General features: G+C 40.3%; 1 protein-coding gene across 2 annotated transcripts in view; it reads left to right on the top strand.

Moving 5' to 3' along the window:
• Positions 1–21,753, top strand: part of ARMC2 (armadillo repeat containing 2) — a 111,198-nt gene that overhangs the window by 80,842 nt on the left and 8,603 nt on the right. For both annotated transcript variants that reach the window (XM_054021738.1, XM_054021737.1), the window contains 4 exons: positions 5,439–5,757; positions 7,369–7,491; positions 12,731–12,844; positions 14,553–14,685. In XM_054021738.1, coding sequence (XP_053877713.1) covers positions 5,439–5,757; positions 7,369–7,491; positions 12,731–12,844; positions 14,553–14,685 — 689 coding nt within the window. The remainder of the gene's footprint in view (positions 1–5,438; positions 5,758–7,368; positions 7,492–12,730; positions 12,845–14,552; positions 14,686–21,753) is intronic.

Raw genomic sequence — 21,753 nt, 5'->3', positions numbered from 1 at the left:
TCAGCCCTAGGTGTTGGAGCTTCAGCTTTCTGCCCTGGGTCTCAGCAAATGTAATGCTGGCCCTGCTTGGCAGATCCCCTGAAGCCGCTTGTGCCCCCCTCCCCAGGACTCTCCCTGTTTGAGAACTACTGCTTTAGGTACATGACTGGCTCAATATTCAATGAGAATATGTAGTGCTCAAAGATACGATCCAAACTGTCTCACCAGCTGGTGTCCCATACCTACGTGTAATTCAGGTACAATGGTTGGTAACTGCTTTAACTAAGAGGGCCATATTATCGTTAGTAACTGCTGTAGCTAAGAGGGTGAATGCAACTGTTGGAGTATTTGCATAAATATAAGGGAAGTGTATATGTACTCGTCTGTATATGGTATTGGCAAGACCATTACTGGAATACTGTGTCCATACTTCAATAAGTATGCTGAAAAATTGGAATGGGTTCAGAAAAGAACTACAAGAATGATTACAGATCTGGAAAACATGCCTTATAGTGAGAAGCTCAAGCTATTTAGTTCATTGAAGAGAAAGTTCAGAGATGACTTTTCTGATAGTAGGCAACTCTTTAATCTAGCCGAAAAGGCATAATGAGAGCCAGTGATCGGAAATGGAAGTTAGACAAGTTCAGGCTAGAAATAAGGTGTTCATTTTTAAGTGCAACAATAATGTTCATTTTGGGTCACTGATTATTTCTGGTTTTGTCCTTGAATTTTCATTTCTGGTATGTCACTTCAAGATGTGTCCTGAATGTGTTGGGAAAAGTTCCCTCACAGCCTGACATGACTGCTGTTTGTTTGCCTCTGGGCAGACTGTCAGGTCCACACTCGTATCTTCTTTCAGAGAATACTTTGCAAAGCAGAAGGTCAGATTTATTCGTGGCAAAGTGAAGAGTAAGTTTACCCCACTTTTTATCTTTTAATGGTCAAAAGGGGTCATATACCCAGCAAATAAAATTTCAACAACTTGAACTGTGTTGTTGGAGGGGGGAACCCCTTGTGATTGGCTGCTTCCCCACTTTCTGCCTTCTGGGGTGTAAGTAGTCAGTCAGGGCTTCTGCAAGAATCAGCAAAGCTCTTCCCCCCTCCTCCCCAAGAGCCAAAACCCTTCCCACAGGAGGGGATGGGGGAGAAGAAAAATCCTATCCTCTATCTATAGGTAGCTCCATTCCTATTCCCCCATCTCCTCTGAGCAATGGGACGGTTCCTCTGCCTCTCTTTCCTCCCCTGTGTCTCTCTCTCTCTCTCTCTCTCTCTCTCTCTTACTGAAACACCTTGCCTGAGAAGGGGGAGCGAGGACCCTGCTGCAGCCTCGACACCAGCCCTGGGAGAGATGGAGCGTGAAAGAGCTGCAGAGGTGTGGCAGAACTGATGTGGAGACTGGAGGGGGTGCAATTGATGGGCAACAGGCAGATATTATGTTGCTTTCATTTTTGTAGAATACTATAGACTGTCCACTTTTTTCAGAACCACTTTGAGTTATTACTTGTATTGCAGGAGGGATTCACCCCTGTGGAGGACTGGCAGAATTACCACCACCCTCCATCAGGGTTTGTACTAGAAGAGGAAGAGCAAACTTAGTTTAAAGCCAGGAACACAATAGAGCCCTGTGGTGGAATCTGCATTATTGGCTTGATACATTTTTCCCCTCAGAGCCTGATACAGATGTCCAACAAACCAAAAACTGGGCTTAGTCTCATGTCTGGTGATAGCACATCACATATTGCAGACAGAAAAAAAGTATTGGGTCACTTGATAAAACATATTTAGGTCAAGGTTATTTAGCCACTTTGCTTTCCCCTTTCTGCTTAATAAATCTGAACTTTTGAGGATTTTTCATCATGAATTTCAGAAAAATAGCTTATGAAGTTTAGCATTACCAGTCATCTTTAACCACCAAAATCTAATATAGCTATTCTTTTTAGTTTCTAATGTAAATCTCTCTAAAATTCTGGGGGTCAGCAAATACAAATACTAACCTTTGTTGTAAGTACAATGTAAGGGATAGACTTTTAGACTTAACTGGGCAAAAATATTTGTCCATCTAAATGGACAAATGTGCATTATTGTTATTGTCAGCAATTTCTAAATTAAGAGTTAATGAGTATATGCACACTGTGCTTTTGCTCTTCCAACTGCGTGTTCATATTTGGTGCTAGTACACAATTACATATGTGATTGTCTGTCTATTAAATTGAACAAGAAAGAACTCATGGTATTCAGTCATCCCTTCCTGGAACTTAGAGAAAAGGAACATAGTTTAAGAACATAAGAATGGCCATACTAAGTCTGACCAATGGTCCATCTAGCCCAGTATCCTGTCTTCCAACAGTGGCCCGTGCTAAGTGCTTCAGAGGAATGAACAGAACAGGCAATCATCAAGTGATCCATCCCCTGTTGTCCACTCCCAGCTTCTGGCAAACAGAGGCTAGGGACACTCAGAGTATGGGGTTGCATCCCTGTCCATCTTGGCTTATAGCCATTGATGGACCTATCCTCCAGGAACTTATCTAGTTCTTTTTTGAACCCTGTTATAGTTTTGGCCTTCACAACATGCCCTGGCAATGAGTTCCACAGGTTGACTGTGCGTTATGTGAAGAAGTACTTCAAAGTACCTTTTGTTTGTTTTAAACCTGCTTATCAATTTCATTGGGTGACCCCTAGTTTTGTGCGATTTGAAGGAGTAAATAACATTTACTTATTAACTTTCTCCAGACCATTCATGATTTTATAGACTTCTCTCATATCCCCCCTTAGGTCCCACTCTTCTGGAATTTTTGGAATTCATTTATACAAATTATTTTATTTGGCATCAAATATAGACTGCAAATCAGATTTGGGTTCATTTTAGGGACAGGATCCAAATTCTTAAGAAATAGGTCACCCATCCTTAGTCTAGCTCCTAACAGAGATCAAATAAAGTTTGTCAAATCAATAGCTTTGAAAAACCTGCTCAATTTAAAAAGAGTGCTTCAATACAGTGTTCCTCTGTCTTCAGTACTAAATCTGTGTGTGCTAGTTTCAAAAAGTATGTCTTACCTGTTGAAACCTATGTTTAGAGCCCTGCAAATCCACAGATGTCTGCTTTATATCTGCAGGGATCTGCATCCGTGGATGTGGTTGTATTGTTCACCATCCTTGCAGATCACAGATTAGATGTGGATCCAGATTTTTGTATCCATGTAGGGTTCTACCTGTGTTGTACAAATCAACCTGATAAATACTTATGTATTTAGTTTATTTGCAAATATGCCTGAAATGCCTGCATGCTTTCTCAGTAAATATTCCAAATGTTTGGCTCTGTGCTAGCCCCACCTACTGATGATTTTTTTTCAGATGTGCAAATATCCCATGTGTCTATGTACATTTATTCTTGTAACTGCTTTCAATGTGGCATTCATCTCTAACTCCATTTATGGCTGTCTGAACAGTGGTTTTTGGTTTCACATTACTCAGCTTAGTTGTGCATATGGCATGCACATTTTTGAAAATTTAGCCAAAAATATGTAAAAATATAGCCTATAATTTCTGCAATATAAAGTCACATCTGCATTTCTTGTATTTGACTGTTGTTTAAACTCTGTCAGTGGATGATAATGAAACTTCTGTAATACTATTTAAAACAGGATGTACTATGCTTAAAAAGAAATAATATCTTGTAGGCTTGTTTCATAGTCTGTAGGTGGAAAACATAGCTGAGATCACACGTCTCAAAATATCAGTTAAATTGATTGCTTTACAGTACCTGTCTGTCTATTCCCTGATTGGCTAGGGCTGTTGCTAAGCCGGTACTATTTTAACCAAAATTAGAAAGTCAATATAAAGTAAGTTAAACTAGACTGCCTTCTTTTTCCACTTCTCTCTTCTGATTCATCAACTGTTTGTTGTTTCAAATTCCTTGTAACCTTTGTGAGAAGGCTTCCATTGGGGATTGTGATGGCTTAGGTAAAAAGCTTGTAGATGGTTACTTATAAAATAAAAAAGTTTATACATATCTTGTGTTGGTGACATTCAGATGTTTGCAAAATAATAATAGTGGGAGCAATGCATAGAGAGTCGCACAGTGTCTAGCCCAAAGTGGGGGAGAGAGACTAGAGGTCACTCAATGATGACCCCCTGCCTGGCAAGTTCATTAGTAGTTGTGATGAACTCTGAAGCTTATCTTCTTGTCTTTGGACATAGGTGTATCTCTGTGATGCAAGGCCTTGTGGGAGTGGCTCAAAAGAGGAGAAATTATTAGTGGAGGAATATATGATCCATAGAGAAATTTTTGCAATTTAATCAATCAAATTTTAATATGTGTACAGTAACAAGTTGCTATTCTTTGAATGTCTCTTGATAAAGTATGGGATTTATTCCTTGGGGGATTACAGTGTCTGAATGGAACTCCTGTATTTCAAGAAAAACGACATGTAGGGTGTTTGCCAAAGCAGTGGTTTAGTGCAAGTACAGTCATTTAGCAGTTAGGGGTAGACAGACTATGCTGCATTCAGGGGATTGCCGCTTCTTTCCCTGTACTGTTGAAACAGAGCCAGTACTTAGACTTTCTGTTTTGGAAACTAGCCAGGTTTTGATAGGGGTGGAGACAGTTTTTTGAGTAATTTCATTTTTGGAAGAGAAAACCAGGAGAATTTTGAAAGCTAAACTAGCCCATATTGTTGAATTAAAAGCCATTGGGAGTCGAGGGTATTGTTTTGGGATGACAGTTGAGTCAGTCAGCTCCAGCATCACACAAATTGCTGCATCCCCATGGTGGTCAAAATGAAGGCAACAAGAGAGATGTAATATTAGGATTGGGAGGTCGATGACATAGCAGACTAGACGTCTTTCATTGGGCTCTTGATTCCCCCTCCCCCCACAACCCACTTTATTTAAAAGAGTAATGCCAGGAAGAAATAAACCTTTATAGACACCATCTGAACAGAATTCTCATTGTTGGGTTTGTGCATCCTAGTGGAAATCTGGTGACCCTTCCATTGCTTTAAAATCTTTGGCTTTCTAGGGCAGCAATAGCAGGGTAGAATGCTTATGAGACTCTATTGGCCATCAGAGCAACCCTGTGCTTATTTGGGAGACGGATTAAACTCCAGTTACATAACGAGAATATCCCTCTGAAATGTTCTCCTATTATCCTGTTGGGTTGTTGGTCATTTGATAGAAATAGACTACTTCTATTTAGGTGACCCCCACGATTAATAACCTCTATGGTACTAGAACTCTGTGCCTTTGTTAGATTTTCTTTTTAAATCTCCTCCCTAAACTGGATAATCAAATACAGCATCAAAGATTATTTCCTTTTTTGCTGTATTTAGTGTTCCTCCATTTGCAGTGGAACTGCTTTTAATTGAATTGTGAAATGCATGAAATATTGATGTTTTTCAAACCACTGGCAACTTCAACTTTTCTCTTGGTGTAACAGTGTTTGTTTGTTTATTTTATTGCAGGATTTAGTTGTCCGTGTTGTTTTCATTCTTGGCAATTTAACAGCGAAGAACAATCAGGCCCGTGAACAATTTTGTAAAGAGAAAGGAAGTGCTGACACCCTGATATCATTATTCCAAACTTACAATGAATTTGATTTGAATACAAAAAAAGAGAAACATGAAGGAGAAGAAAATAAATCAAAACAAAAGCATCCTTCGGAAGCAGAAGATGTCCTTATAAAACTGATAAGAGTGCTCGCCAATCTCTCCATTCATCCTAGTGTAGGTGCTGTTCTGGCAGCTAATCATCACATTGTGGCATTGCTTGTTACGGTGCTAGGTAAGGTTTGTATATTGTTTGTTTTTTCATGTATTATTTTCATTCAATCTGTCAGGCAGGCACAGTATTTCATTACTTCAGCTTTTGTTATTGGGAGAGCCTTAATTAAATCTGCCATGTTGTTAAAATATGAAAATCAATCTGCTAATGTTAATAATTACAGTGTATAGACTAACTTACTTTAAACAGTAGCAGAATTATCACCTTCATACTAAACTTTACAGCATCTTTCCTGCAAAACATTCAGAGGAGCCTCATGCATTGATAGGATTTATAGATCAGATTATTAAGAATAAACCAGACTACACAAAAAGATTGGTAAATTGGGGGAATTTTCTTTTGAACATCTCAGACTGAAAACTCGTATAGTGAGATGGTCTTCTTGCCTCCTCCCTAAATAAGAAGAGGATTTTTTAAACAAAAAGTTTGTAATTAAGGACCTGTTTCTGCAAGCACATTCTGCTTGGTTCTGCCTTGGTACAGCAGACATGATCTGCAAAACTTACATGCAGTATATTTTAAACACTATTATCCAAATCAAGGGAAGTTCTGTATAAGAAGAGCTTGGAGGATGGAGCTTTTATTGGTATTTCTGAGCTACTTGCTGCTGCTAGCAGCTATAACTCAACTCGCTGAAAAATTGAATAATTTGGCATACTAGCAGCATGATGGCTAGAACTATAAATTGTTTCCATCCTGCTTTTATATAGGTTTAAGAGCAAGAACAATTTCAACAGTGCCAGCATTCACAAAGTCTTTGCTACAAGTTTTTGTTTGTTTGTAATAGTATTAGGGTGCGCTGTAGCTGCAGTACAGATAGACTTAGAATGGAGACAGCTACCAGGTAGCCTTCAAACTAAATGCAATCCTGCTGTGCCACTCGCTATTACAATAGTACCTCGGAGTTATGAACATCAGAGTTACAAACTGACCGGTCAAACACACACCTCATTTGGAACTGGAAGTACGCAATCACACAGCAGCTGAGACAGAAGGGGAAAAAAAGAAATACAGTACAGTACTGTGTGAAACCTAAACTACTAAAAAAATGAAGGGAAAGTTTAGAGGGGGGAAAAAAAGATTTGACAAAGTAAGGAAACCATTTCACTGATTGTTTCATTTAAATTAAGATGATTAAAAGCAGCATTTTTCTTCTGCATTCTAAAGTTTCAAAGCTGTATTAAATCAATGCTTGTAAACTTTTTGAAAGAACAACCCTAACATTTTGTTCAGAGTTACAAACATTTCAGAGTTATGAACAACCTCTGTTCCCGAGGTGTTCGTAACTCTGAAGTTCTACTGTACTACAGAAGTGCAGGCATCAGAGTCCACAGCCCCTAATATTGGAGCTGGTTGAAAATCAGGACATATTTTTCATTAATCCTTTTTTCCAGCTCTATCCAGCAGACAGTGGTTTATCTTGGGCAGAGCAATCTGCTTCACTTCCTGCAAATAAAATGTAATCCCCCATAGTCCAGGCAGATTACCAATATAATCCTTGTTTGCGCAGAGTTTGGGTGCCACAACAATACAGGCTGTGAATTTAATTTTGTTGAGCTGTAATCAATGTTCTAAGCTAAGACTGATGTATATATTTTTTTAAAATATCAGAATACAAGTCAATTGATGACTGTGAGGAGCTGGTGATCAACGCTGCCGCAACAATCAACAATTTATCCTACTACAAAGTGAGGAATTCTGTAATTGAAGACCAGAAGCTACGCATTGCAGAGTGTAAGGTTTTTAAAAATCAATTCCTTCTGTATGTCTTTTAGAATATCTGGGTAAGAGGTGTATTTTGATTATGTTAGGGCAATGTGGAAAAGAGTCATTAAAAATATTCTGTGGTATACTGTAGGAATTGCTTAGAGCCAATTGTTTCCCATAACCGAAGAGAATCCCTGCATGCATCCAGTGCCAGACCCTCATCTTTAGAACTCTGTGAAATATTAGGCTGGTTTTGCCAACAATGTTTCTCCCCAAAACATTCACTTACTCACTAGATTGTTTTCTGTTATGCAATTTTCGGTAGAGCTGTTCAAAACTTCAATATCTAAAATGTGAAAATAGTATTATGTGGTTGTTGCATGTTTTTTTGACTCCAGTTCAGATTTGCTCAATTTGCAAGTAAAAAGTTTTAAAAGATCAAACCATCAGCCCTGGAAATTTGATGATGGTGATGATAATGAAGTAGTTGTGGTGCCTGGGTTCTGCATCTGGGTTTGGGGCCTCACTATGCTAGATACTGCACATACAGTAAGAGTCCCTGAAGAGGATACAGTTGAAACAAACAAAGGGTAAAAGGAGGGGCACAGAGATTGGGAGTGGCTTGCCCAAGGCTACACAGCAGATCGATGGCAGAACCAGGAACTGGAACCCATGTCTCCTGACTTTCAGCCCAGTGCCCTCTCTGCTAGCCCATGTTTCCTCTCTAAGTAGCAATGGTGTGGCTGTCTTATGAGCCAGAATGGAATCCATCTCTTTCCCCCAGAGCTGGAATGGTGCTCAGTGCTAACAGGAGAAAAAAATTAATACATTTGTAACTAACATAAGCAGACATGACTGACTGTATATAGGGAGCAGATCTGGAAAGTAAGATGCCATTTTTACCATGGCTGCACTAGGCAATGCTTCCTTGTGTTTTTTGTTATAGTGGATGAGGCTTTAAGACCTTTCATCTTTTTAACAGTATTTTGCATTTCAGTATGAAATGCAGTTCTACAAGTTTGCTGATCAAATGGATTTGCAGAAGTGTAGAAAACTGTTCAGTGGTGAAAATCCAAGTTTAGAAATAGCCTAGGGCCAATGCCACCTAATAACTATTGGCCAGGAACCAAATTCCAGCTCAGAGACCATACCACAGGCTGTATCAGTTATTGTCAGCCTGTGTTGTCAATCTCATCACCATCTCTGCCACCACCCACATTCCTCTCTTCCCTTCATTTCACTGTTTGAACTAAGTAATTTGTAGGAGAAGTGCAGCCCTTGTAGCAGGAGGGCCTGACACTTGCTTACCCCAGGAAACATGTTGAGAAACACCTGCTGTGTGACACAGTCAGGTGCGTTCCAAAAACAAAAAATGTATCACTTAAGAAGGCTGAGCCACAGTTAAGTAATCTCTGGTATAACAACATCCAAAGGAAGGATGTAAATGAGACCAAACTGTTCTCTCTCTCCTCTATGGGGAAAGAAAGGAAGAGTGGAAGGTTCTCATTGGCGTACCCCCTTACATGAAGAGGGGTGGGTTTCAGTGGTTCCCTCTTTCACTGCAGAAGATTCCTGTGAAGGCTGATGAATGGTGGCTCCTGCAGCTGTCTTGACTGCGCACTGAAAACTAAAAGGGCAATTCATGACTCCTAGGCAATGCTGGAGACCAGTTTGTTTCTGCTGGAAACTACAGTTGTGTCATGTGAGCTACTCATGTAAAACTGCTGAACAGGAAGAAGCCAGCAGAAAAAGCTTTCAGACTAGCTGCAGTGTTCATCATTGCCAGTTAGGACAAATCTGCTTGTTATTTCACTGGCAGTAGTGGGCACAAGAAAGAGGATTGTGGACCTCAAGTGGTTTGTGAGCTACATGAGTTTCCAAGTGCTTGGCCTTTAGGGGGAACTTAAAAGAACTTTCTGAATATTTATTTTAATAAACTCATGATGTATATACTTAAAAAACATGGACAAGTTGCTAGAGGAGATGGGACAAGAGTTTCTTGCTATGGTGGTTGAGGGAAAGATGGTGTCCAGGATCTTGCTTCAGGCTGCACTAGATGCTGTGGATTCTGCAACTAGAGCCGTGGTGTTGGCCATCACAGTGCACAGATGTTCATGACTCCAATCATCAGATTTTCCTCCAGAAGTCCAACAAGCCATCCAGGACCTGGCTTTTGAGGGACTGATGCTTGTTTCGCAGCAGACAAACTACAAGCTGCATATCCTCAAAGACTCTAGCAGTTCACTTAAGTCTATGGAAACCTTCTACTGGGTATATTTGCCTGTCTAAATGGAACAGATTCTCTGTCTGGTTCCAGCAAAAAGGGATTTCCCCAATCTTGGCTCCGAGTCAGCATGTGCTGGACTATTTGTTATACTTGAAACAGCAAGGCCTTGCCATTAGTTCCAGCAGGGTCCATCTATCTCTGCTTTCCACCCTTCAATTGATAATCATTCACTTTTCTCCAGTCATATGTCACTCAGGTTTTTGAAGGTTTTGGAGCATTTATATCCACAAATAGAAGATCCTATTCCCTTTTGGGACTTGAATCTGGTGGTAAAGCTCATGGGTCCTCTCTTTGAATTGCTGACTACTTGTACATTGCTCCATCTCTGAATGAAAGTAGCCTTCTTGATGGCAATCACATTCATCAGGAGAATGGGTGAATTATGAGCTTTGGTGCTTGACCCTCTGAATAGTCTTCTACAGGGACAGTGTATACCTATGTCCTCATCTAAAATTTCTGACCAAACTGTTTTCTCACTTCCACATCAATCAGACAATTTATTTAGCAAATTTCTTCCCTAAGCCTCATGCTAATAAGGATGATAAAAGACTGTGCATATCAGATGTTAGGGGAGCATTAGCATTTTACTTGGACAGGACTAAACCCTTTAAATCGTCTTCACAATTGTTTGTGGCAATTGCAGAAAAGAATGAAAGGCCTTCCAGACTCATCTCAAAGAACCTTGTTGTGGATCTCTTCTTGTATACATTAGTGCTATGACATGACCAATGTGACTCCATCAAATAGGGTGCTAGTTCATTCAACCAATCTCACATACCTCTGCAGCCTTTCTAGCCCATGTGCCTATTTTATACATTTGTAGAGCGGTACCTTGGTCTTCAGTGCAAACTTTTGCTTCTCATTAGCAGTGTTTCCTAAACTTGGAAAGCCAATTTGTGTAGGGAAAGCCCCTGGCGGGCCGGGCCGGTTTGTTTATCTGCCCCATCCATAGGTTCAGCCGATCGCGGCTCCCACTGGCCGCAGTTTGCTGCTGCAGGCCAATGGAAGCCGCTGGAAGTGGTGTGGATCAAGGGACGTCCTGGTCGCCGCTCCCATTGACCTGGAGCGGTGAACCGCAGCCACTGGGAGCTGCGATCAGCCGAACCTGCGGATGAGGCAGGTAAACAAACCGGCCAGCCCACCAGGGGCTTTCCCTACACAAGCGGCGTCCCAAGTTTGGGAAACTCTGGTCTAGAGATGACACCAGATTTAGATGTGTAGTCTTTCAATTGTTGTTCATGTAGATGCCAATCCTGCCTCCAGATTGAAGTGATTGTACGTCACCTGAAGTGGAATGGACATGGGCAATCACTTGAAGAAAAAAAAAATTACAAACCTGGTCTGTTTCCGTTGTTCTCTGATATGTATTGAACATATCCATTCCACGTCAGGAGTGCGCACACTCATGTACTGTTGTCAGGACGGTGCATGTGCCCTCTGCTGCCTTGTGCTGCTGTATGATGGTATAAATGGCAGAGCTGCCCCCAACCCTTCTCATTTCCTTCATACTGGAGAGACTCTGATATAGAGGGGAAGGAGAATGGGTCGTGGAATGGACATGTGCAGCACATATCAGAGAACAACAGTTAGAACAGGTTAGTAACCATTTTTTGCCTACAGGGAGCAGATACTATATGAACTGTCATATGCTATGTAGAGCTTACTGTTTCTATTTCTGTAATCAGAATCACTTTATTGACAATCTGTTGTACTTAGGAAAAGCATTATTCATTCATGGAACTGTAGTGTACATTTAAGTTCACTTTTTTTCAAAATGAGAGTAAAAAAATGGTTGGACATTTAATGCTGTTAACACCATTAGAATGTATCCGGTTTTACAGGAGAGTTGATGGGGAAGCAAGATTTGTAGTTGAATGATTATTGCTAAACAGTACCACCTCTCTAAATGTAGATATTTTGATGGCACAAACTAGTTACTAAGAAAAGATTTGTATTTTTAATATAAATATTGTATTTATATAAAGATGTAACATCCCTGATAGATCTTGGGTGATTAAGGATCCAGTCCTGCAGTCCTTAACAAAGACAAAACTTCCATTGCCATCAGTGGGAATATTAGCTGAATAAGGGATGCATTTATCATCATCTATCCCTCCCTTCTCTATAACTGTCAGCAATTTTACCATCCTTCCGGTGAGACTGACTTGCAATCTTGATATTCCCTGTGATTTCCTTGTCTTCTCTCCCACAAACAGTCCCTAAATCCTGCAGTTTTCCCACTAGAATGTCTGAGAATCCTTCATTTCTCTCTGTTACCACTGCAAAATCCCCCTTTCCAGACCCTGATAATTTCTCTCCTACACTATGGAAGTTGCCTTCTCTTTGGCCTTCTGAATTCTCACCTCAATCCATTCAAAACATCACAGCAAAAACAGAGCAAAATAATCTACCTTGCCCATCACTCCAACTATGCATAGCACTTTTTCAGTTCTCTTCACCAGCTTTTCTCCCCATGACAAGTCTCAAAGGCCCACACAACTTAGCTCCTGCCAGATCCGTATGCTTTAGTCTCATTTCACTCCTCCGCTTACCCCCTTCACTGCACCCCCATTGTCAAATTAACTGTTGTGTGTATAGTCTTATACCATTCTGATCCAATCCACCTTCTGTGTCTGGAAATTCTTCTCTGAGCCAGTTCAGGGTGTGTCTTCCCATTGTCCCCTTCACATCCCTCCTTAAAACACAAACCCTACTCCTCCTTTCAAGGAAGTATTGACTAAACAGATGATTAAAAATGGAACCAACAATATATGTTCTCTAAGCATCACCTTTCTGTCTGTCTGTCCTGTCTTTTCATCCAGCCCCCCCCCCCCCCTATGTTTACTTTGTCCATTTAGTTTGAGAATCCTGCCTTGAAGGGTTCTCCGTGTATCTGTAAAGACCCTAGTGGCACATTTGGTGCTATATACATTATAAGTAATGATAACTCTACCTTTTTTTTTCTCTGCAAACAAATAGTACTTCTAAAGCTGCTAATGAGCAGCAATATGGATGGAATTCTGGAGGCTGTTAGAGTCTTTGGCAATCTTTCCCAATACCTTGAAATCTGTGACTTCATCATACAAAGGAAGGGTAAGTTACTTTTGCATTAGTAGTGATTCTGTGTAAGCTCTTTAGATAGGCATCTGTGCCACTCAGCATCTATAACTCGAAACATACAAGCATGTAATATGGCACTGAAAATCCTATAGCTACAGCATAAACAGCATTTATTGGTTTAATTTAGATTAATGTTATTAAAACTTAGATAATGAGTGTGGGAATACATTTTTCTTCACCCAAGGAAAAAAATCTACACCCGCAGAAATTGTTTGTTCTTTAAAATAATAATAAATAGTCTTGAAATTTTCCCCTGGCTCCCCCGATTCCTAAAGTTCACTTTGACTAGATGTCCTCAATAGTTCTGTGTAAAATGAAACTCCAGCTTAAATATTCATAAGGGTTCATATTTGTGGGTCTCTGGTTCCCACATGTGACAGTGTGCACAGCATTCTGTGGCATGCATCTTAAAACATTTGTCACCCTCACCAAGAGAGAGCTCCCTTTTGCCTCTGGGTGAGGTGTAAGATGCCAGCATTCTCATCACTTTTTTTCCTTTTCATGGCAGAGGAGCTTTAGGGCAAATGCCAGATCTTTGCAATCTGGAGAAAGTATCTTGTAAAAGTTTAACTAAACACCGCCTCTCTCTAAATTTCTTGGCCTGTAATGGCATTTCTCTCTTATCTGGAGCTCTGCCCCAGGCTAGGAGCATGTTCAGATGTAACTCTTGCTAGGACCAACAGACAAAATGTTCAAACTTCGGTGCCTGACAGTAAGTACCTAAACCCCCTTTTAGGCATCCAGATATAAGTGGCTTGATTTTTTTCAGAGGTGACAAGTAAGGTTACGATTTAGTCATGTTATTTTTAATAAGTCAGGGACAGGTCAGGGGCAATAAACAAAAATTCATGGCCCTTGACCTGTCCATGACTTACACTAAAAATATCTGTGATTAAATATGGGGGGGAGGTGCGCCCAGGGCCAGTGGCACCAGCTGCCAGGGGCCACGGACCACGGGAGCAGCCCGGAGACAGCAGTCCCCAGGCGGGTTGCCGGAGCAGCCATGGAGCCAGCAGCGGTCCCTGGGCTTCCAGCTGGAGCAGCTGCAGCTGGTGTGGCTGTCACTTGGGCCACTCCAGCAGCTGGCCTGAGCCAACTGCTTGGGCAGCCCTGGTCAGCCCCACTGGCCCCTGCAGAAGTCACGGAGGTTCGTGACCGCCACGACCTCCGTGACAGACACGGAGCCCTAGTGATAAGCACCTGCAGCTCCTACTGAAGTAAATGGGAGTTCAACACCTCTGGTGCCCAAAAGATGGATTTATGTGCCTAATTTTTAGGTATCACAGTTTGAAAATTTTGCCCCTACGATTCATTCCAATATCAGGATGTAGTACTGCTAACTGAAAAATAAATTGCAGTATTGTTTTAGTTTCAGTTTGGCAAAACCAACAGTAAAAATATAGCAATTTAATATGAAAACACAAATATAAAAGGCAACCAGAATTCCTTTTGCAGGATTAGGGGAATCCTCCATACTCAAACTTCATGGGGTTATGGCTGATATCCAATCTCAGACTACTTCAGCAACATTACAAACAATATGTCATCAGGTAACATTTTCAGGTAGTTCTGTGTGCTTCAGTTAAATGCTTCTTACTGTCCTCTAAGCATACAAATGTAATAAGTACAGTGCAAGTCCATGTTTCTTGAGGATGATTTTGTTTCCTGCTGTACAATCCAGTATACAAGTTCATGATTGCTTTGCTCGATGCCAAACATCAAGATGTCTGCTTTTCTGCCTGTGGAGTTCTGCTAAACCTTACTGTGGATAAGAACAAACGGGCTATACTAAAGGAAGAAGGAGGAATTAAGAAGTAAGTTCAGGTGAAAAAATCCTGATCAGGGATATCACGTGTCTTGATCACAATGAAGTGGCTTTAGATGATGATGCTATGTTATAAGCAGTTGTTCCCTGTCTGGATTTCTGCTATATTTTCCCCATTCTTTGGAGTTATGCAAGTGCTTCACCAAGTCTGAGTATGGAACTGTGCAGATGATTTGATAAGAACATTCCAGTTATTGGCAAATAATCTAATTTTATTGTTTAACTTTCAAATGGAGGAAATAAGAAAGCATAATGTATTTTGTGTACTGTTTTTTGGCATTGAGATACCATTCAGGGTTGACTCCGTGTTGCCACACAATAGATTAGAGTTTGATTCTCCAATTTCAATGTCTTGCTCCTTGGCTTGCTGAAGGTTCAAAATTCATTAGATATAGTACACTTATCCCATAGGAGGAGTACTATGTATCACCGTACTTCATCTCCTCTAGCAGAGTAAGGAGCAGCTTTGATGTAATCCCAAAAGAGCCTGTAGTAGCATACTTTTGTGGGCACCCCCTCTTCTCTGGTCGCAGTATTGCATGGGGTCATCATCTGGCACCTACTAGGCTCCCTGGAACCTGCAATATTCTCTGTCAGCCTGCATCTTCTCCTTCTGCATGTTCTGTGGTTTCGCCCTCCAGCCAAGTCACATGAAAATCTAAAACTCTCCCAGGGCAGCACAAACAAGCCCAAATGAAAGTTCAAACAAATTTTCAAATGTATAATCCTTCAGCCCCTCTCAGGCTTCACTGTAATTCTCTTGTTGGCTCTACCTCAGGGTTTGTCCAGTTGGAGCCTAATGTGGTCCTGTAGTGTTCTTCCTCCGTTGTTTCCTGACTGTTAAACCCTGTCCCAGGGCTTCTCTCCACCAGAGACACCTATCTCCTTGGCAATCTTTCTGCACAGCTGAGCCCCCTTGGTCTACTTATAAGGCATAACTCCACTTCCTCTAGCCAGGAGGCACTTAATTAATCACACATCCACCCAGGTGTGGCACATGACTAAGTGGGGTTCTCTCCCTTACCTTCCAGGTGATAGGGTTAAGTCCATCACATAGTCCCATTTAGCTCAGTTTGTGGAGAGGTTATTGCAGGGTTGATCTATGGAAGGAAGGTTGCTGATGAGAGAAGGGAGTGCACATTTAAGTGACGGGAACAACAAAAATTCATGAACAAAACCTATTTAGCTGTCAACTTCTGTTTTCTCCCAGAACCGCATTTCCAGTTGAAAACTGACATTCTAGAAAAAATTGCTTACATGAAAAGAATTGCAAGAGATTAAAAAATAAATATATCTTTAGGGTTCAGTAATGTTTTGCAGAACAAGGTTGTAAAAGCTTAATCAAAACCCTCCTTAAGGTGGACTCCAAACTTCTTGCAGCTAGTTAGCCCAGCCCTAGATTCATCCAGCCAGACCTCTTGTTAAAGCAAGAACTGTCTTGCTTGTATAAACTCTTACAGTCCAGACTATTTTATTGAAGAGCACTGCTTTGGTGGTAATGCTGGCAGCTGTGTCCTTCTCTTAGGGTGTGACTTCACTGCAAAGTTAGCCTGGGCTCTTACCTGGGTGTTGCCCCTAACCCAACTCCCATTCACTCACACAAACCTCTCACACCTCTTAGTGGTGCCTTGAACCCATGATAGCTAGCAGAGAGAGAGGTATGGGTTAGAGCAGGGGTAGGCAACCTATGGCGGCACCCGAGCTGATTTTCAGTGGCACTCACACTGCTCAGGTCCTGGCCACCAGTCCAGGGGGGGCTCTGCATTTTAATTTAATTTTAAATGAAGCTTCTTAAACATTTTAAAAATCTTATTTACTTTACGTACAACAATAGTTTAGTTATATATTATAGACTTATAGAAAGAGACCTTCTAAAAACATTAAAATGTATTACTGGCACGCAAAACCTTAAATCAGAGTGAATAAATGAAGACTCGGCACACCACTTCTGAAAGGTTGCCGACACCTGGGTTAGAGCCTGGGTTCTGCTTTCATTCAGGCTGGTAACCTGTATATTTTTCATTGAGGGTACAGGCTAAGACATTTGAGTACTGATAGTTCTCCAGTGCCTTCCCACAATTCCCCTGGTCTGCTCAGGAGGACAGACATGTCCTCCCATAACTCACTGGAAAAGAATCAGAGGCTCAGCTTCCTGCAGTACAAAGAACCCTGGGAAATACTCCCAGAATCCTAGTGATACACACAAGGGACAGTAGCACCAGTGAAGACAGAGAAACTCATGTAGGGCATTGCAGTGGCTGCTCACACCTGGGTGCCAATCACCTGGACTAACTGTACAGTAAAGGCACCCTTAGGGTGCATCTATCCTAAGTGAGGAAGCCATTTCAGAAATTTCATTACATAAAATGGTTTGTTGCATCATTTTTAACCATTTAGAGCAGCCACAGCAGCCAATAGTTTTGGAAGAACCATTCTGATGTATCCACACACAGCACAACTTACAATAGTGGTTCTACTAATGCATTTTAGGATTTCTGAAGCACTTCTACCATAGCGTCCAGCACATTTGTAATGCACTGTGCAAACTAATATGCAAAGTACTGCAGTAAGGACTGGTTCTATAGTCCCATTATTTGGGGTGGGAAGAGTGGGTATTTTGGGGGCCTTGGATGTCATTATTTAAGAAAACAACCTTCCAGAAGCATAGAGGCTAATTAGACCTTTGGAAAATTATGGATTTTAAGAGTTTAAAATTTGGCTACTATTTCAGTATTTTGCTGTGATTTATAATTTATATAAAGAATGAAGACTCTCTAGTCTGATGCTGTTTTAAGTATAATTTTCCCTGTCACACTTGGGGTGGGGGAATCCAAAATTAAAACAGAATTAAGTATAATATTGATAATGTTGTTTTTTTATTATATCTATCATACTAAAAGGCAAGGGAGATACAGTTTATACATTGCACCTAATTTATGAATTATTTCGGCTGATAACCCCAACTGCAAGTGCATGGTTTAAAGCAAGTTAACAAATATGCTTAATTACAGAAGAATATAAAAATGGCTATAATGGGTCAGACAATGGCCAGAGCCAGACACTTCAAAGGGAACAAACAGAACAGGGCAATCATCAAGTGATCCATCCCCTGTCATCCAGTCCCCCCATCTGGCAGTCCAAGGCTTAGGGACAACCAGAGCATGGGGTTGCATCCCCGACCATCGTAGCTAATAGCCATTGATAGATAAATTCATGGAGGATAGATCCAATTCTTTTCATAACATCCCCTGGCAACAAGTTCCACATATTGACTGTGCATTGAGAAGAGAGACTTCCTTTTATTTGTTTTAAACTTGCTGCATATTAATTTCTTTGGGTGACTCCTGGTTCTCGTGTTATATGAAGGGGTAAATAACTCTTCCTTATTCACTTTCTCCAGAACATTCATGATTTTCTAGATGTCTATCATAGCCTCCCTTAGTCATTTCTTTTCCAAGCTGAACAGTCCAAGTCTGTTTAATCTCTCCTCATATAGAAGCTGTTCCATACCCTTAATCACTTTTATTGTCCTCCTCTGTATCTTTTATTTTCTAATGTATGTTTTTGAGGTGGGGTGAGCAGAACTGCATGCATTATTCAAGAGGTGGTGTACCATGGATTTATATAGAAGCATTACAATTTTTTCTGTCTTATTTATTTACCCCTTTCCTAATGGGTCCTAACATTCACTTCACTTTTTTGACTGCCGCTGCACATTGAGCAGATGTTTTCAGAGAACTATCTATGATGACTCCAAGATCTCTTTTTTGAGTGGTAACAGCTAATTTATACCACATTATTTTGTATGTATTATTGGGATAATATTTTCAAGTATGTATTACTTTGCATTTATCAGCATTGAATTTCATCTGCTGTTTTGTTGCCCCATCACCCAGTTTTGTGAGCTCCCTTTGTAATTCTTCACAGTCTGCTTTGAACTTAATTATCTTGAGGAATTTTGTATTGTCTGCAAACTTTGCCACTTCACAGTTTACCCCCTTTCCAGATCATTTATGAATATATTGAGCAGCACTGATTCCAGTATAGATCCCTGAAACGGATCACCTGAAGTGGGGAACACCATTATTTACCTCTCTCCATTCTGAAAACTGGCCATTTATTACTGCCTTTTCTTTCCTGTATTTTTACCAATTACTGATCCACAAGAGGACCTTCCCTCTTATCGCATGACTGCTTAGTTTGCTTAAGAGCCTTTGGTGAGGGATCTTGTCAAAGGCTTTCTGAAAGTCCAAGTACACTAGATACACTGGATCATCCTTGTTCACATGTTTGTCGACCCCCTTCAAAGAATTCTAATAGATTGGTGAGGCATGATTTCCCTTTACAAAAGCTGTAATGATCTTTCCCTAACACATCATGTTCATCCATGTGTCTGATAATTCTGTTCTTTACTATAATTTCAACCAGTTTGCCTAGTACCGAAGTTAGGCTTACTGGCTTGTAATTGCCAGGATCACCTCTGGAGCCTTTTAAAAAAAATTGGTGTCACATTAGCTATCCTCCAGTCATCTGGTACAGAAGCTGATTTACATAATAGGTTACGTACCATAGTTAGTAGTTCTGCAATTTCATATTTGAGTTCCTTCAGAACTCTTGTGTGAATACCATCTGGTCCTGGTGATATATTACTGTTTAATTAACCATTTTATTCCAAAACCACCTCTGTTGACACCTCAATCTGGGACAGTTCCTCAGATTTGTCACATACAAAGAATAGCTGAGGTATGGGAATTTCCCTCACATTCTCTACAGTGAAGACTGATGCAAAGAATTCATTTAGCTTCTCCTCAATGGCCTTGGCTTCTTTCAGTGCTCCTTTTAACATCTCACTCATCCAGTGACCCCACTGATTGTTTGGTAGGCTTCCTGCTTCTGAGGTACTTCCTTTTTTTGCTATTACTGTTTGAGTCTTATGGTACTTGCTCTTCAAATTATCTTTTTGGCCTGTTTTATATTGTTCTTTGAAAATCCTCCAAATGGAATCTGCTTATGTAGCAAACAAAACACCAGTATTTTAGTTTTTTCAGCAAGTGCTATAGGAAAACTTGAAATAGTAAAACCTTTACTAACTACTCAGCAATTAGAAAGTCACACTTTTACAAAATAAGTCAATCATTAAAATAACCGTGGATTCAGCTGTGCATTGATAAGTCATAAAGTGCCCTACAGTTTTCACTTTTCAGTTGGCATCACCACAAATAGACAAGATGGTTCTACTAATAAGTACAAAGAAAGGAAGCAGTATTTAAAGCTAAGACACTCCCAATATGATACTGATAAAAAATAAATGACAACTGGTTGGCTTACCACTTACCCTATTTTTTTTTTTTAATCCTAACTGGTGATGATACCTGCTGAAATTATATATCTGTAGAAGCAAAACACTTAATCAGATAATGTAGAATCCACTGCAGGTTACCATCAGTTACATAACTGATGAGTTAAACCAGAAATCAGTCTGTGGCCTGAAATAGGCAAAGTAAATAATTATAAATTTAAAAATAAGTAAAATAGTTCACCCTGTATGCAGATAGAATCACTACAACACAATTTTTTCCCCCTTTGTGGTTGCAAAAGTATTAATCAGTTCTGTGAAGTCCAACTCGACTTTCAGTAGGCAATAGAGCTAAAGTACTCAATTTCTCCTATGACATTTGAGACTATAAATAAGTCTTTCTGATCTTGGAGAAAGAGCCTTCAGCTGAAGCCACAGTAATAGGAATTGATAAATACATGAGATATACTGTGTAAACATTGAGAAATACTAAATGCAGTTTGCTCTTAATGATAAAGTTCAGAATCTAACGCAGAGATTTTACTTCATCTTTATTCAAGATACGTTTTAATGTCACAAGTTCATCCATTGAGTTAGCTGATAAGTCTGCTTCAGTTGTGAGCCAATTCTTTACATGCTTTTTCCAACATCATCATCCAGTTTGGGAAATATATGTAAGAAGTCATACATAGCTAAAAATTCCTTAAACCTGCTGTAAATTTCTGTAATGACAATGTTCAGAACTGACTTTTAAAAAATCAGTCCTGAACTTCTCTTTTGTATCCATTTCACCATCAGCTCCTCCATCTTCAGATAACTGTCTTTCTCCCCCTTGAGTGAATAAATGGAAATGCTCATTTTACATCCAAGTCAGGTGCCATTTCTTTGGGTTTCTCAACTGCTGTTTCGAAACCTGTTTCATGAGAATTGTGGAAGGCTGCTGCTGCTGTTTGTATTAATCTGCATTCCATACTAACCTCCATATCATTTCCCTGAAACTGCTTGTTCATTGTGCTGATTTTGTTCAACACCTTGTACCACACAGTGAGGGCTACCATGAAAGAATAAGTAGACAGTTTCTCTTGCAGTCTTTTTGCCTCTGAGCAAACCATATCATTGGAGGTACAATTTTGTAGCTCCAAGAGTGCATCACAGATCTGGGAGAGCTGTTGATTAATAGCTTTTACAGCCACCTGTGTGTGCCTCCCATCTTTTTTCAGTCAGAGGTTTCAGGGGAAGGACTGGAAAAAGCCCAGCACCAAAATGCCACTTTACAGCGAGGCTGGCCTGCTGATGTTGCATAGTATCACCTCTGGTAACCTGGTGCTTTTTTCTTTTGCTTTTGCTGACAGTTATTTTCACTTTTTGATGGTAGATGGTTGCAGGTTCCTATTTTAACAGCAAGTCTGTTAATGACAACTTTCTATTAATGGAAATATTTTGCCTGGAACCAAATCCATCCAATTGACTGCAGTGTTAATTGTTTTGGATATTGGCAGGCTTGCAGTTTATTGGCAACTTTTTTTTTTTTTTTTTAATGTGCAGCACTGCGAGCCCACAGCATTCCCCCTTCACATGGAAATCTTGGTCATAGGCAGGGCCCAATACTGGTGGTGAGCATGGGCTAATGTTTCATATCTAAACCAACAGGTTTTACCTCTTAATATGAATTCAGCTCAGCAGTTTCAGATGAATTTCACTTTGAGTTGTGGGACCAAATGAACCCCAAATTTCAAAGCTCCACTCCTCAGACAGTGCAAG

Source organism: Malaclemys terrapin, chromosome 3 (assembly GCF_027887155.1).
Source record: "Malaclemys terrapin pileata isolate rMalTer1 chromosome 3, rMalTer1.hap1, whole genome shotgun sequence".
Lineage (NCBI taxonomy): Eukaryota > Metazoa > Chordata > Testudines > Emydidae > Malaclemys > Malaclemys terrapin.
This window is presented reverse-complemented; position numbering and strand designations above follow the sequence as displayed.